General features: G+C 43.4%; 1 protein-coding gene across 2 annotated transcripts; it reads left to right on the top strand.

Annotated features, from left to right (window-relative positions):
• The first annotated feature begins 555 nt into the window (after positions 1–555).
• Positions 556–13,633, top strand: LOC102796738 (phospholipid phosphatase 3-like). Of its 2 annotated transcripts, none has more exons than XM_087831825.1 (6): positions 556–898; positions 5,624–5,778; positions 10,139–10,419; positions 10,529–10,586; positions 10,679–10,855; positions 11,673–13,633. In XM_087831825.1, exons 1-6 carry the CDS (start codon positions 760–762, stop codon positions 11,799–11,801), a joined length of 939 nt encoding a protein of 312 aa, XP_087687951.1. In that variant the 5' UTR covers positions 556–759; the 3' UTR covers positions 11,802–13,633. The 2 variants fall into 2 exon arrangements, with proteins under 2 accessions (XP_087687951.1, XP_087687950.1); XM_087831824.1 differs by lacking the exon at positions 5,624–5,778 and adding an exon at positions 6,612–6,769.
• Positions 13,634–14,252: the final 619 nt, after the last annotated feature.

A 14,252-nucleotide genomic window follows, 5' to 3' on the forward strand; every position in this document is an offset into this window, starting at 1 on the left:
GGAGTGAATTGCTCTGTGTTCAGTGATATAAATGAATAATCTGGGCTGGATTTAGGTGGTGGCTGTGGCTCAGTAACTTAATTTTGTCAACTGTAATTAACTTGCATCTACTGCAGTGTACTTAAGAGCATGTCAGGCATAGGTTAAAAGTACTTTTTAATGAATGTTTGTGTAATAGGTGAATGAGGATAGTACCAAGAAAGCACTTTGAGTGCTCAAATTGCTTCAGTCCAACTGCAACCCTGAATTGGATGAGCAGAAGAAAATGGATGAGCACAAAGTCTGCAAAATCAAGGAAATTTTCCTACTGGTTTTCCCCTCCATCTATGAGTTATTTAAAGTGGAAAATGGGAACTTGCTCCAGAATTTGAAGGAGAGAAAAAAAGTTTCTTTTTCTTTGCTTTGTTGCTGCTGTTGACTGGGGCGCCCCTCAGCCCTGAGAGGTGAGTGGGGTGGGGGGAGTCCCCACCGGGCACATGAAAGAGGAGGAGCCGGAGGAGGGGTTTTCTTGAAAGGCTGTGACAGGACCTATCCCTGCAGAAACGAGTAAAGGATGGTTAGAGGAAGGTGAGCCATTAGTGAGGAGCGAGTAGTTTCCACAGTGTTTTCCAGCTGACCAAAGATACTCGCGTGACCGCTCCTACTTAGGATTCCTGTAGAGACACGTGTTGTAGACCGAGAGATAAACTCCAACAGCTATCAATTCATTTTTATTCTGCTTCCTCCTCCTTTTTTTAACCAAACACGCAAACGCTTTAAATGCAACGCTGTCTGATCTATGAGAAAGCCATGGCAGCCAACACGAAGAACGGCGGGAGTTCGCTCAACAACAATAACTGCAAAGACCACAGCAGGAGGAAGCTGCTGGTCGGAGTGGATCTGTTCTGCCTGTTTTTAGGTAAGAGTCGCGTCACGTTACTGTGGGCACCTTTGGCGGGAAGTTTGCGGCTTCTTGCTCGTTTCATTGTTACTTCTGCCGTGTTTCAAATGGACCGTGTGCGGCTGCCCCGGCTTATACTCGATACCAGGGATGCCGAGCTCGTTTGATGTCGTGACACTTTCTTTAAGAGAAAAGTAGTTTTTTACTGCACATTTCATTCCCGAGGCTTCTCAATATAAGAAAAAGAAGTGCAGTTTAGAAATGCTGCAGCATGTTAGTGGAAGAAAGTGGACTCTGCAAGACTCTTTGGGCGGAAATTGTAAGAAATAAATGTGTGAAAGTCTGCCCAGGCTGTCCTGTATTAATAAAGCTAAAAAAAAATTGGTAATTCATTCATTGTATTTATTTATTTTCTGTGGAGGCGTAAAAAGAACAGGCATGTAGATTTGTGGAAAAAACGGAACTTTACTGTCATTTAATGATTTATCGGTAGCTTCATTACTGTAGCATGTATGGCTGTGGGGGAAAGTCTTAATCAGTAGAAAAAGCTGTAAAAAAAATTCTGAATATGCAGTTTAAAGGTCAAAATGTATTCCTTATTTTCCAAAGACATCCACATTAAAGTCCTTCCCAGGCCGATTCTAGTCCTCAGACCATATGTTTGACACCACTGAGTAATAATATAAATGTATTTTTCCTGTAGTTCATTTGTGATATTAAAACACTGCATTTGCATCTCTTTTCTTCATGTCTGCTGTAAAAATGTGTATTAAATAAGACAAAAAGTGATAATATCACATGTGATTCTGCCACAACTTTCACAAACTTTGTAACTAAAACAAAGCATTGGCTACTCTGGCCTGTTTATTTAGCTATTAAAGTACATGTGGTTTTCCAAAAATTACATTAGCTTAACCCCTAAAAAATGCAGTCCAAGTGGAAAGAAATTAATAAAGTGCTCCAGGAGGGATATACATTCCTTTGGTCTCCACCCACACCTGTATGGACTTCTGCTTTGACTGTTCATTTTATTTTCCAGAATGGCCCACATTCCAAAGCAGCAGGAATTCTTCAGATCTGAACATCTGGCATAATATTTCTGTGTGTGTGGTGTAATTAAGGGAAGTGGTGAAAAGGTCAGAGCTGAGTGTGTGTGTGTGTGTGGATCAATTCTGGTCCTGTGATGTTCAGCAGCTGCACACACTGGGTGAAACATTGAGAACATGAAAGTCCCAGTTTTAAAAGTGGGGAGGGTGCTGTGTGGTTCAGACCCTTGACTTCATTTTCTGCTGTGATACAACCACATGTTTGCATCTTGTTGTTCAGTGGAATATTGGTGTAAAGTCATGATTGCGAACACCGCAGCAGTGGTAAGATAAAGCCGCAACTATACTGGATAGCGGTAAAGCTATTGTTAACAGTGGTTTAGACTACAAACAATCTTTCTTTGACAAGCTATATTTAGTTTAAGTGTAATTTTATTTTTTGTATCTCTGTGGAGGGTAAATCCCCGTCGTTTCTTCTGTATGTACATAACTTCCCACAGAGGAGCTTGTCAACAAACCAAGAGTGTTTTTTCTGGCTAAAGATGTGGCTTGAACAGAGCAACCACAAGGAGGAAACGTCTGGCCAGCGTTGGTTAATCACCACTTCTCCTTCATTCTCGCACACTGATTTGTACTTCTGGGGAAAACTGCATCCCAGGATATTGCTCCCCAGCTCTGTCATGCACTTCGAGGGAATGTGCTCCCCATGGACCCGCCAGTGCATGTAAAGATAACAACAGGGGGAGTCGGCTGGATGAGAAAGTCATGCTGATTCAGTGTTGACTAGAACTGAATTGGGAGAAGGAAAAAGAAAGATGCCCCTCAATCAGCCCTGGGGCGAGGGGGTGATTGGGTTCACGTAACTCTAAGCTGTAGCAACTGACTCTCCAGTTAATCGCCTGATCACGTTTAACCGTGCCTTTGCCCAGCTTCACAACTAAGCTGGTGATTGGCGGTTAATGGGTAACCGTCTGAATTTTTTACCACACCTTTTTTTCTTTTTTTTTTTTTTTAATCCCTTAAGGCCTGCTCACCAGAATGAGGAAAAACAGAGAACCTCACTTTCATAATGTGTTTCATTACTAATTGTAATTGGATGCGTTGGAAGCCAACACAAGCCTCTACAAGCAAAACAAGCAAAACTGAAACTAAAAATGTCTTTATATTTAGAATTTGGTGAAACTGACCCTTTGGGAATAGTAAACGTGAGCTTGGTTTCTTTCTGAAACGAGTTATTTCCAGTTAATCCAGTTCTCTTTCCAGGAACTCGTAGGCTCCTCGATTCCTCCTTGTGACACAGTTTCTATAAAAAAAGCTTGACCCACAGACCTTTTAGAAAAGAGAAAAGCACTGAGGTGTTCCAGTTTAAATGTTTGTGTTAAATGATATTGTGAGTCCAGTGTGGCAGTCAAGATGTGAGATTCACAATTGATTTCACTGGGATTTTCATTAAAACCCAAGCAAGCAGACCTGCGCCAACCCCCCACCCCCCCCCCATGCTGAAATTGTGAAGTAGCTCAATTGCTGAATGACTGTGTGTGTGGGGGGGGTGAAAACAACTTCATCTGTGTATATGTCACAGCTGCCTCAGACGTGTATGTATACTTTTTTAGGCCAGCAGACAGTGAGGGATCCCTGCAAGTGGAAAATGTGCGTCTGTTTGTTTTTAATAGCCGTGGTGGCGAATGCCTCCTGGAGTATAGTGAGGATTGAATTCGGAGTGTGCGTTTACTGCATATTTGTTCTAGTTTCCACAAGGTGTGGCTGCATGGAGCTGTCACATCTTGATGATGTGTCTTCTGCCGTGTTTCGACGTTACGCCGCGCTCATTCGTGAGCTGAAAAAGTCATCATCGGTCTTCGTTTACGGAGTTTGCTTATTTTCACGTTCGGTCTCCACAGTTGTTTTGGAGAAGACGTGCGAGAAGGAGATCATGAACTGCAGGGAAAAAAAATCTTCCAGCATTCTGCTTGTTTTTTATTGTCTTTGGGCCGATGCTGCTGGCGCGAATGGCAGACTCACGCCTGCTGACTGGTGTTGTTGTTGGCAGTGATGAGGACACCCTCCACCCCCTCGCCCTCCCCCCCTGACTTTTAGATGAGGGGGAAAGCAGGAAGAAGGGCAGGGAAAATCCCAAGATGCCACACTCACTGCTGATGCTGCAGCTCTGTTTCGGACGCAGGGGGTCAAAGGACTGTGGAAGAAAAACCTGAGGCAAGCAGGGCGTCACTTTTTTTTCTTTTTCTTTTTTAATATATTCCAATCACCGCTTTGGAACCGTTGACCTCACGCTGGTTCCTCAAAAGCTGTGACCTCTTAAGTTCATCAGGCCGTTTGCCATCCATTGGTTTCTTTCCATCAGTCTCTGGCCTTGTGGTTTGTGGGTTTGTGAATGTGTTTAGCTGCGGTCGCAGGGGTCGGGGCTCTTGGGTCAATGTGTTTCACATATAGCATTTTGAGCTTCTGTGCCCTTTTTTTTATTATTATTTTCCCTCCCTAAATCCTTTGTATCAGCAGTTTGAACAGACTAAGTCCCTGCTTTGGAAAGGCTCGTGTTGCTCTTTTCATAGCCAGACTAACCAAACTGAAGGGATCAGACATGCAGGATTTAGCAGACTTTAAACTGCAGTGTATTTTTACAGTTCCAGAGCTGTTAATATGTCCCACCCTGCTCTTTTTCTTTTTTCTTCTTCACTGGACCTGCTTCACAGCCGCTCCATCCAGGTGTTTGTTTGAAGAACAACAGTGAAAGTGAGAGAATTAATAATGTGAATCCTGCTGAATGTGGCAGGACTTACCCCGGCATTCAGAGTGCCAGAGTTCTGTCTGTAACCTGAGGCCAGCCCACAGCTGAACCTTCAAAGGCACCCTCGAGTCAGCTGTATGTTTGTGTGTGTGTGTGTGTGTGTGTGTGTGTGTGTGTGTGGATGTAAAGGGGCTCAGCAGTGACTGGAGCATGTGTTGACATTTATTTTGAGAAATTGTGCCCGCTCCCCCCCAGAACGACCACCAGTCTGCTTGTTTTTCTTCGTGTCTGCAGATCGCGAACGTCTTCAGAGAGTGGCTCGAAAGCTAAACGGTGCTTTGAAGTCGTTTGAAAGTGTGTTTTCCAAATTCTGTCCAAGATTTGAGGCCTCCCCCTGGGTACCCTCGAATATCAAAGTCCTCGCTGAAGTCTGTTAGGAAATTGACGGGGAAAATAAGCTGTTGTTTTGGGGGGGTTGGCTTGCATCTTAGCTACGCCCACTCTGTTTGTTGTCGGAAGACAAATAAGATCTTTTTGGCACTTTTGCCGAAAAACACTCAGTCTATCGGACACAAACACCTCCCCTGAGGCGTCTTTTAAAAGGGCCTTTTTAAGAGTACTTCAGCAGGAAAGGAAGGACTGATAGCGTGTGTTTTTTATTGTCAGTTAACAGCAACATTGCCTCCTAAGAACAGGGCCCATCTTACCCTCTTAACGGGAACCTGAAATCATTTGATGCTATTCTCGGCTCAAGCGGTTCACTCAAGTCAAGTGCAAAATGGTGATGATTTGATTTAATGGTTATCATTTTTTCTTCTTTTTACGATAACGGGCAAACGGGATGCGATAAGCTCGTAAACTTACTGTAAATGTTTTAAATGTGTTTTGTTTTTTCTCCCTGTTGATCCAAAGTGTCTGTGTTTGTGGTCCTGTGTCTGTCCAACCATGCAGTGATGCTCGTTGCCGTGCTGTTGCACAAATTTCCCTTCCCGCCTTACCAGAGAGGATTCTCCTGCAGTGACAGCAGCATCAATCTGCCTTATAAGAACAGCACAGTGTCCACTGCGGTGCTCACGGCAGTGGGCTTCACTGTGCCCGTGGTCTCAGTAAGTTCCTGCGCGGTGAAGTAAGAAAACGAGAGAACACGTCGGGACGCTCTCAGTTCATTACCGGCTGCACTGTGACACCTTAGGGGGGGTCTGATTGGTTCAGCAGCCTCTCGCTCACTCTCAGTGGTTTTGTCTCATTGACTGTAAATCATGTACATTACCGCCAACCATTTTCCACTGCGCGGTGTCGTTAACTTTCAGATTTAATCGCTACCCTTCAGGCTGCCTCGGTTTCCATTTATTTCACTGCTTCAATAAAATTAAATATTTTACACTTTAGAAATGGGACTATATAATAATGCAATTACCAGCAAATCCCTAAGATGATCAAAGAGTCATCTAGTTTATGAAATCTTAAAAAATGATCCTAAAAACACACACACAGTTTCCCACACTCTTGCTTATGTACGTTTTTTAAAAAAGATTTTCACTTCACCAAATTTTCTGTCATCTGCTTGGATTTGGATATATGTGTTATCCCAAATCTGAGCTCGTTTTTCTATCAGAGAGAATAAGTCAGTTTTCAGCAGGCTTGGAGAGTTACAGATAAGTCTGAAAGCAGTGATTGTCCAAAATCCGTCTTAAAACGGGTTGTAGTTTAACAAAACTGGAATCATTTCTCCATCGGTTGTGGATAGCAGCCACAGAATGAACTGAGCCGGTCCCACGTGTTCGCTCGTTACCTCTTGCTTGTATCCGCGTCCTCCTGTAATTTGCGTGGCATTAACCCAGCACCTCCGTCTCTCTTTCTCCCTCTCCCTTTCTTCTCCATCACCCATCCCCACCAACCCTCCTTCCTCTCTGTGCCGCTCGCTGCTTCTTCACACTAGCCGGCCTGCCTTTCTTGGTCATTGAAACCAGCGCAGTTCAGCCTTACCATAGAGGGTTTTACTGCGACGATGAGTCCATCAAGTATCCGGCCAAAAACGGAGACACCATTAGCGACGGTGTGCTTAGCGCTGCTGGCATTCTAATCTCCATCCTCTCTGTAAGTCCTCTCACCCTGACCACTAATGTCATCACCTCCTCTCATGTTTTTGCACCTTGCTCATATACTAGCAGCACAATTGAACTGCAGTTGATGTTAACCATCCTTTGTCATCATCCATCAGTCTTTATTCATTGTTACAGCCAAGTGTCCAGCACAGATGATTTGTAGTAACGCTGTTACACTTTTCCAGCTGTTAGATTAGAACAGTTGTGGTGTTTTCCACCAAGTCAACCCGCAATCTTCTCTGTGGGCTTTACTGTATGTGCTGAGAAATGCGGGGTTTATCGCTGGGCTTTATCTTACGGTTGATGCGTTCTGGCCATAAACTGAGATTGTCCTGGGAGATGGCTGGAACGACGACTCCTCGTACCTGCACCATCACACCTTATTATTAGTTTCACCCCGTTCTAGATAACAGCCAGTCAACATTTTCTCAGGGCTTTGCCTTGGGGGATGAGGGGTGGGATTTAAGAGGATTCAGGTGATTGCAGCAAAAGGCACTGAGTAGGTTTTTGGAAATTCCTGTGAGAAAGCGATGACGACGAACCTGTGCACATTTCCTGTAAATCAAATCAAATTTTTATTTGCCACGATGATGAAGCCCAACGGCCCTTTCTGCTCCAGATAATGTTGCTGCTTCAGGTTTCAGATGGCCATCACCGGGCCCTGTAGAGAGAAGCCTAATATTTCACAAACACTTCAGAGTGCACAGCTGCACTGAGGCTCAAAATAATCCACGCGTGTAAAACATGTTGATGTGAGTATAGGTCCATAACAATCCTCAATGTTTAGACCACAGTTTTACTTGACAATCATTTGTACAGCAAAAAAATGGAAATTTTTTACGAGAGGCCTGATGATGAGTTGATGATTCCGTTATAAATACAGTCAACACCTGGTATTCGCGGGGGTTAGGGACCACAGCTGCCACGAAAAACTCAAATCCACGAATACTTGAAACCCCGTCTAAAAACGCTTATAACTGCATATTTTAATAGCGCAAACACTAAATATACCTTCAGCTATCATCCTTATGAAAATCAGGAGAAAATATTTTAGGTATCCTTTCTGAAAAAATCCATGAATAGTTTGGAATTAGGGTCCACAGAAAAATCCCCAAATAGGCGAAAGGTCGACTGTGAAGATTAATTCTATTGTTCTAGTGCAGGGGTGGGCAATCTCAGTCCACGAGGGCCGGTGTCCCTGCAGGTTTTAGATCTCACCTTGGGTCAACACACCTGAATCACATGATTAGTTCGTTACCAGGCCTCTGGAGAACTTCAGGACATGTTGAGGAGGTAATTTAGCCATTTAAATCCGCTGTGTTGGTACGAGGACACATCTAAAACCTGCAGGGACACCGGCCCTCGTGGACGGAGATTGCCCACCCCTGTTCTAGTGCATTTCCAGTTCACTAGTTACGTAAACGGTTATTAAACATTACGTCTCAGCAAACTACAAACCTTCAGCATGCATTAAAGGCCTCACACTGGTGATCACGGTAAAGGAACTGTGGTACGATACCGTAGATTCTTTGATCGTGGTTTTAGAATTGCGACAGGATAAATGCACACACAGTATTTTAAACAAATACCACTGACATGCAGGTGAGCACAAACATCCAAATCACACGCAATAACAGATAAATAAGACTAAAATAAATGGACAGCAAGGTAACACAGGCACTTTCTTAACTACGTGCGAACCCATTATTCTTACATTTATAGTCTCGGCCCTCAAAAGCCGATTCTCAGCCAAGAAACGCCCTGAAATGCTCACAGTATGTATACATTACAGGTTGGCATTTTCCAAATGATTTATGTAATGGGTTTGTCAATAAGACAACATCAGACATCATTGAAAAATCTGATTTTTTTTCACACAAATGCGTTGACATTTCTATGTGATGCTGCAGCCCGGACAGGAACATGGAGCATACACACATTAATAATGATGATAATAATTCTGCTCAGCGCTGCTGCACATGCTGTCACCTGACAGAGCGACATGTCGCCGGCTGTCATCGTCTCGCCCTGCAGTCACCAGCACAGACTCTGGGCCCTCAGAGGCTTTTAATGGTGAGGAGACCTGGCTGAGCAATTATGGTTGATGCAATGGTTGTTTGGTTAAATACTGTAATTGCTGGGGTGGAATTGTGGCGAAAGCCCCAAACAAGAAGGCTCTGCCAAATATCGCATTTTCCCCTGGCGCAACATGACTTTAAAATCCACGTTTTCTTTTTTTTTTCTTTTTCCCCCCCTGGAGCGTTCTGGCCAACCTCTCTGAACCAGAAGGCGCAAACATTAAGCCATTTAGTGCTTCATTTCCCACTATAGAACTAGAATCCAATGTGTCGTAAATGATTTATGCCCAACTTTATTAGAATGGAAGAAAACACTGTGTCACTTTGGAAATGCGAAACTTTCGACATAAGCCACAAATCAGTTTCCTGCCCCACGATTATCTTTGAGGTTTCAGTGCAACAGCCATAGATTCTCGAATGCCAGCTCGTTCGCAGAGTATAAAACAAAAATCTCTCAAAGAAGGAGAACCAGATGTGTTTTGTCCCCCTTCCCCTCTTTCCCATGAAAGCCGCTGAGCTGTGTCGAGCCGGCTCTAAAGGCCTGACTGGTGGGAAAATGACACGCTCGCACTATCAGCTTGTTAAATCTTCTTAAGGGTCTATCTCTTTGCAGAGAGACTTTCCCAGAATCCGACGTATTTCTGTGCCACTCGAAAGAATTTCTTATGAAGCTGAGACACTAACATGAAAACAACCCTCCTGGCCTCCAGAATCAGACACAGCACCCAGCTCAGCGATTCTCCTGATTAGAACCACCGGGGCCCGGCCCCTCCTCCCTCCTCCGATGCTGACTTCCATCCTTCCACTCTCGAGCTGAGACAACAGCGGATGAGGAGGAAGGGGAGGAGGGAGGTTGAGGGGGGGGTTGCGAGGCGTTTTTGAGCTCCAGCAGCTGTTTTGAGTTACCTCCTCCTAAACACGCCTCACTCCATCAGTCGCTGGTTTAGACTGCGGTCTATTTACACACTTCTAGAAAACTATACAAGGTGGACTCGGTCTGACACCCCCCACCCCCCTGTCGTCTCACTGTTTTTATAGTTGTAGAATGGCACAGGTAAACACTTCAAACTCTAAACAAGCTCTTCTCGAGCCCCTTCTCAAAGAATCACTGCATTCTCTTGTAGCTGTAATAACAACATCTATGGTCTTAATAGTTAATAGTGTGTTCATTATTTATTTGTTCTGATATTTAAGATGTTAATGAATAAAAACTCCCTCAGGAATAGGTCTTTGTTGTCTTTGTTACCAGTCACTGACATTGCTTTCCCGTCTCTCCCCCTCAGATTATAATTGGTGAGAGCTACAGGATCTACTTTTTGAATGAAGGCTCCAAGTCTTTTGTGGGGAACCCGTACATTTCCGCTCTGTACAAGCAGGTCGGGGTGTTCATCTTCGGCTGTGCAGTCAGCCATTCCTTCACCAATATCGCCAAAGTGTCAGTGGGCCGTCTGCGTCCTCACTTTCTTGACGTGTGCGATCCTGACTTCTCCACGGTCAACTGCTCTCTGGGCTACATCACTGACTACCAGTGTCGGGGCCCGGAGAGCAAAGTTCAAGAGGCCAGGTATAACGGGCAAAGCTCAAAATGTTCTAAATATCCCAAATAAAATGCTTGATTGGCCGCTGTGTTTTTAAGCCGTTTCCAAATGCTGACTACCATCTGCTCTCCTCAGGAAGTCTTTCTTCTCTGGACATGCATCCTTCTCCATGTACACGATGCTTTATTTGGTGGTAAGTTTCTGACCTTTTTATTCTCGTACCGTCTTACTCATCCTGTTATTCTCTGCATGAATACTCAGTATGTCAACGTCTCTCTCTTGCAGTTTTACCTCCAGTCTCGCTTTACTTGGCATGGAGCCCGTCTGCTTCGCCCTTTAACCCAGTTCACCCTCATCATGATGTCTTTCTACACCGGCTTGTCCCGCGTGTCTGATCACAAGCACCACCCCACTGACGTGCTGGCTGGTTTCGTACAAGGAGCCCTGGTGGCTTACTGCATAGTGAGTGGCTGTGTTGCAAACTAGTGCACTAGATTTGTTCAGAAATCGAAGAGAGCACAGGCTAAATCTTTCTAATAGAATGATGCCATTCTATTGGACAATCCCCTCGCTTTTATTTTCAAAGTTCAGTTGCTGCTAACCAAAAAGCCCACCTTGCGTTTCTCTAGTGGCTTCTTTGCCCACCAGGTTGGTGTTGTGGATGTCCTCACTCTCATTAAGCTACTTAACAAGAGGGGATCTTGTTCAATCATTAGATTTTCCCCAACTACTATCCTACTCCTGCATCACCACAAATGTTTATCTGTAGAAAATGATGGTTTTTGTGTGTGTGGATGCTGTTGGGGTCTATATGTTAAGTCTTAGGATGACAGTGAGCATTATCTATGGAGTGTAAAGTAAAGGTTTCCATATCAGTATGTAAGAAAATGACAATGGTAATGATGTTCTATATTGGGTGAGACTGTGCCTTGTAAATGATGCAAAGATTTTTTCCTTTCATCATTTAAACGCACAGTCGGTTTATAATTTATGTTGCAAAAAGCATGTTTACAAGTGGAAAAAGCAAAGGGACCACATACAGAACCCTGAGGAACACCAAACTATTTCTAAAGGACAGAAAGTATGAGTGAAAGTGGGAGGAATAAAACTTTAAATGGGAGGAAAAAAATACATTTGTCTAGTACTGACATACTCCCTCCATATAAACAATGCATTATCTATTTTCTATCTTACATTCTTAATGTTATTTGATTACATTTTAAACCTTTTGCACCTTTGCTCAGACGTTAAAGGAGTGTTCTCTCTATGCTCTCCACAGGTCTTCTTTGTGTCAGACTTGTTCAAGCCCAAAGGGAGACGCTCTACTTTGTCTTCAACCCCTCTGAAGAAAGAACTTGTTCCCGCCGTAGACATCAGAGAGCGGAGCAACCACCTCATCATAGCATAGAGAAGGCTGCAGAGTGACTGTATATAACCCTGACCTGTGCCTTTTTTTTTCTTTAATCACAACTACAGCCACTAGTCAATACTGAATAATGGAAACTTCAAAGATCTGGAAAATGCAGACAAATCCGGAGTCTTGAACATCTCACTGGATGAGAAGACGCTGCGGAAAAGCAGTTAAGCGACTTTAGCTTTCTGAATGGAAATTTGTCTTTATTTCCCCTCCGATTTACCAGACAATCTCAGAGTGGAAAAGAGAGCTGACCTCCTTTTGATTAAGAGATCCTTGTCCCTGTTTTGTGTTATGAAGATTGCTGGAGATGTCAACTGTCAGCTTAGAAATGGCAGCTGTAAACAAAGCTGTGTGCGGCTTTCTTGCCTCAGCTGCATCTATGAGTGCCGGGCGCCACTCTGCTCCTGCCACTCGCTCACTGTGTGACCTGTCCTAACAAACCATGGCAACCAAACAAATTCCTTAATTTCAGGAAGGATGGTTTTTTTTCGTTTGGTTTCATTGTAAAACAAGCAGTCTGTGTGATTTATAGCACTAAAGTCAGTATTCTTTGTCACCACTTGAATGACATAGAGTGAAGCTTTTGGAAAGCTTTGTAAGCCGTCAAGTTTAAAAAAAAATAAAAATGTGCACGATGTAATGTTGTAGAAGCTGCACAGAAGTAACAGTAGTTGGGAAGTACAGTGAAGGCGTATGTTTTGGATGTGGGCCTGTTTCTGCTGGGCAGGACAAGCCCACACTGAGCCATTTAATGAAATGCCTGTTGTATGTACCAAGCGGGTACTCACAAGTGTTTGAGGTGTGTGTGTGTGTGTGTGTGTGTGTGTGTGTGTGTGTGTGTGTGTGTGTGTGTGTGTGTGTGTGTGTGTGTGTGTGTGTGTGTGTGTGTGTGTGTGTGTGTGTGTGTGGCCTTTATGGCCAGTGTACCTTAATGTCAAGTTTGTATATCTCAGTGTTTATAGCCTACTCTCCAGCCAGAGAACAAACACCTGCTCTGACTGACACAACTCAAAACAGGAGCACTGTTGGGTGCAGGGGCTGCTGTACTATTAGTAATAGGACTAATCTTGGTGATGATTCCCATGATGACAAATCCTGTGATGTATTGGATTCTATACAGGTGTGTGTCTGTGTGTGTATATATGTTCAGTACATCTGTATATGCACACATACACCTAAAAACAACAAGACGCGCACTCATAGAGCAGCAGCTACCCGTTTCAGTACCAAAGCACAATTTAGTCATTATTTTCAGCACATTGTAAATAACTCAAAGTCATGTAAAGTAACACAAAAGGGCTAGCAACAAGCTAGAGCTAGCTCTGCATTATATAATAGACGACCATTTTATAATGACGCCAGTATATTTGTATGTTTTCAATGTAATTACCTAGCACAATGATAACTGTAACCACTGGGTGAAATATCAAAATGTCATCCTAACTCGACGGAGTTGAAACTTTAGTCTGACGTGTTTATAAATGTACTTTATATAGAATCTGAGCATTCTTGTATATATTTTTTATTTTTCCCCCCCACGTGTTGTGTTGTTCGTGCTGTGCTGTGCGTGTGTACAGCAGGCATTTTGGTGAAATGTCCACTATGACTCTGACACCTGTGTAAATGGAATACGAGCTTCTTGAAGAGGCAGAGCATGAATATTAAGTTTTATGAAAAAAAAACAAAGCTCTCTAAGCAGACAGCTTCAGTACTTTTTTTTTTAAAGAGTTTGAGTATTTTTCTAACTTTGTGAAATTTTGTACGATGAAACTGTGTGACTATATCAAAAATAAAAATGTCTTTAATAAAACGCCTAAAACCAAGAGCGAGAGTGTGTTTGGTTATGTTATTTTACTTGAAGACAAAAAAGAAAATCTCCAAAATTCTGTTTCTTTATATCTCTGTAGTCGCTGGCAAGCCAGTGCGTGTGATGGAGCGATTTTTGGGTGTGGGGCAATACTAGACTTCCATGCGCAGCTTCCTGTGGGGGAAATGGTGAACATTCCAGGCTTTAACCCCTCTCCCCAATGACTCGCTGGAATAATATAGAGTCCACACAAACTATGGCAGAGCGGTAAAATACATTCACATGTGAAAACGCTTGGAGGCTATATAGTTTGCCTGCCCTTATATAAATGTATATGTTTTCCACAGGTTGTGCTGTTTAACTGTACGTTTCTTTATGTGCCAGCATGTTCTCCTGAGCTGCTGAGGCACGGCGCCCAGAGGGAGCCCAGAACTGATTAGTTTAATAAGCTGCAAAATATGTTTTGTTTATATGACTATGTCAGGAGTAATGCTATTGTGTACTAGCTGCCTTGTGTTATGACTACTACTAAATTACTGTTTCCAGTGTCTTAATTTGCCACAAGACTACACCATACTGTGTGTTTGTGTGTGTGTGTCCACTCTGAGCTAGGCTACATTATGGATTATTTTTAG

This window comes from Neolamprologus brichardi, chromosome 18, assembly GCF_056152115.1.
Source record: "Neolamprologus brichardi isolate AB-2024 chromosome 18, ASM5615211v1, whole genome shotgun sequence".
NCBI classification, from domain to species: Eukaryota; Metazoa; Chordata; class Actinopteri; order Cichliformes; family Cichlidae; genus Neolamprologus; species Neolamprologus brichardi.

Excerpts from the sequence above, each read along its gene's own strand:
- LOC102796738 (XM_087831824.1), top strand. The coding sequence starts at position 760 with ATGCAACGCTGTCTGATCTATGAGAAAGCCATGGCAGCCAACACGAAG. Across the intron at positions 899-6,611 it reads TCTGTTCTGCCTGTTTTTAG|CCGGCCTGCCTTTCTTGGTC; the intron begins GTAAGAGTCGCG and ends TCTTCACACTAG. Across the intron at positions 10,420-10,528 it reads AGCAAAGTTCAAGAGGCCAG|GAAGTCTTTCTTCTCTGGAC; the intron begins GTATAACGGGCA and ends TGCTCTCCTCAG.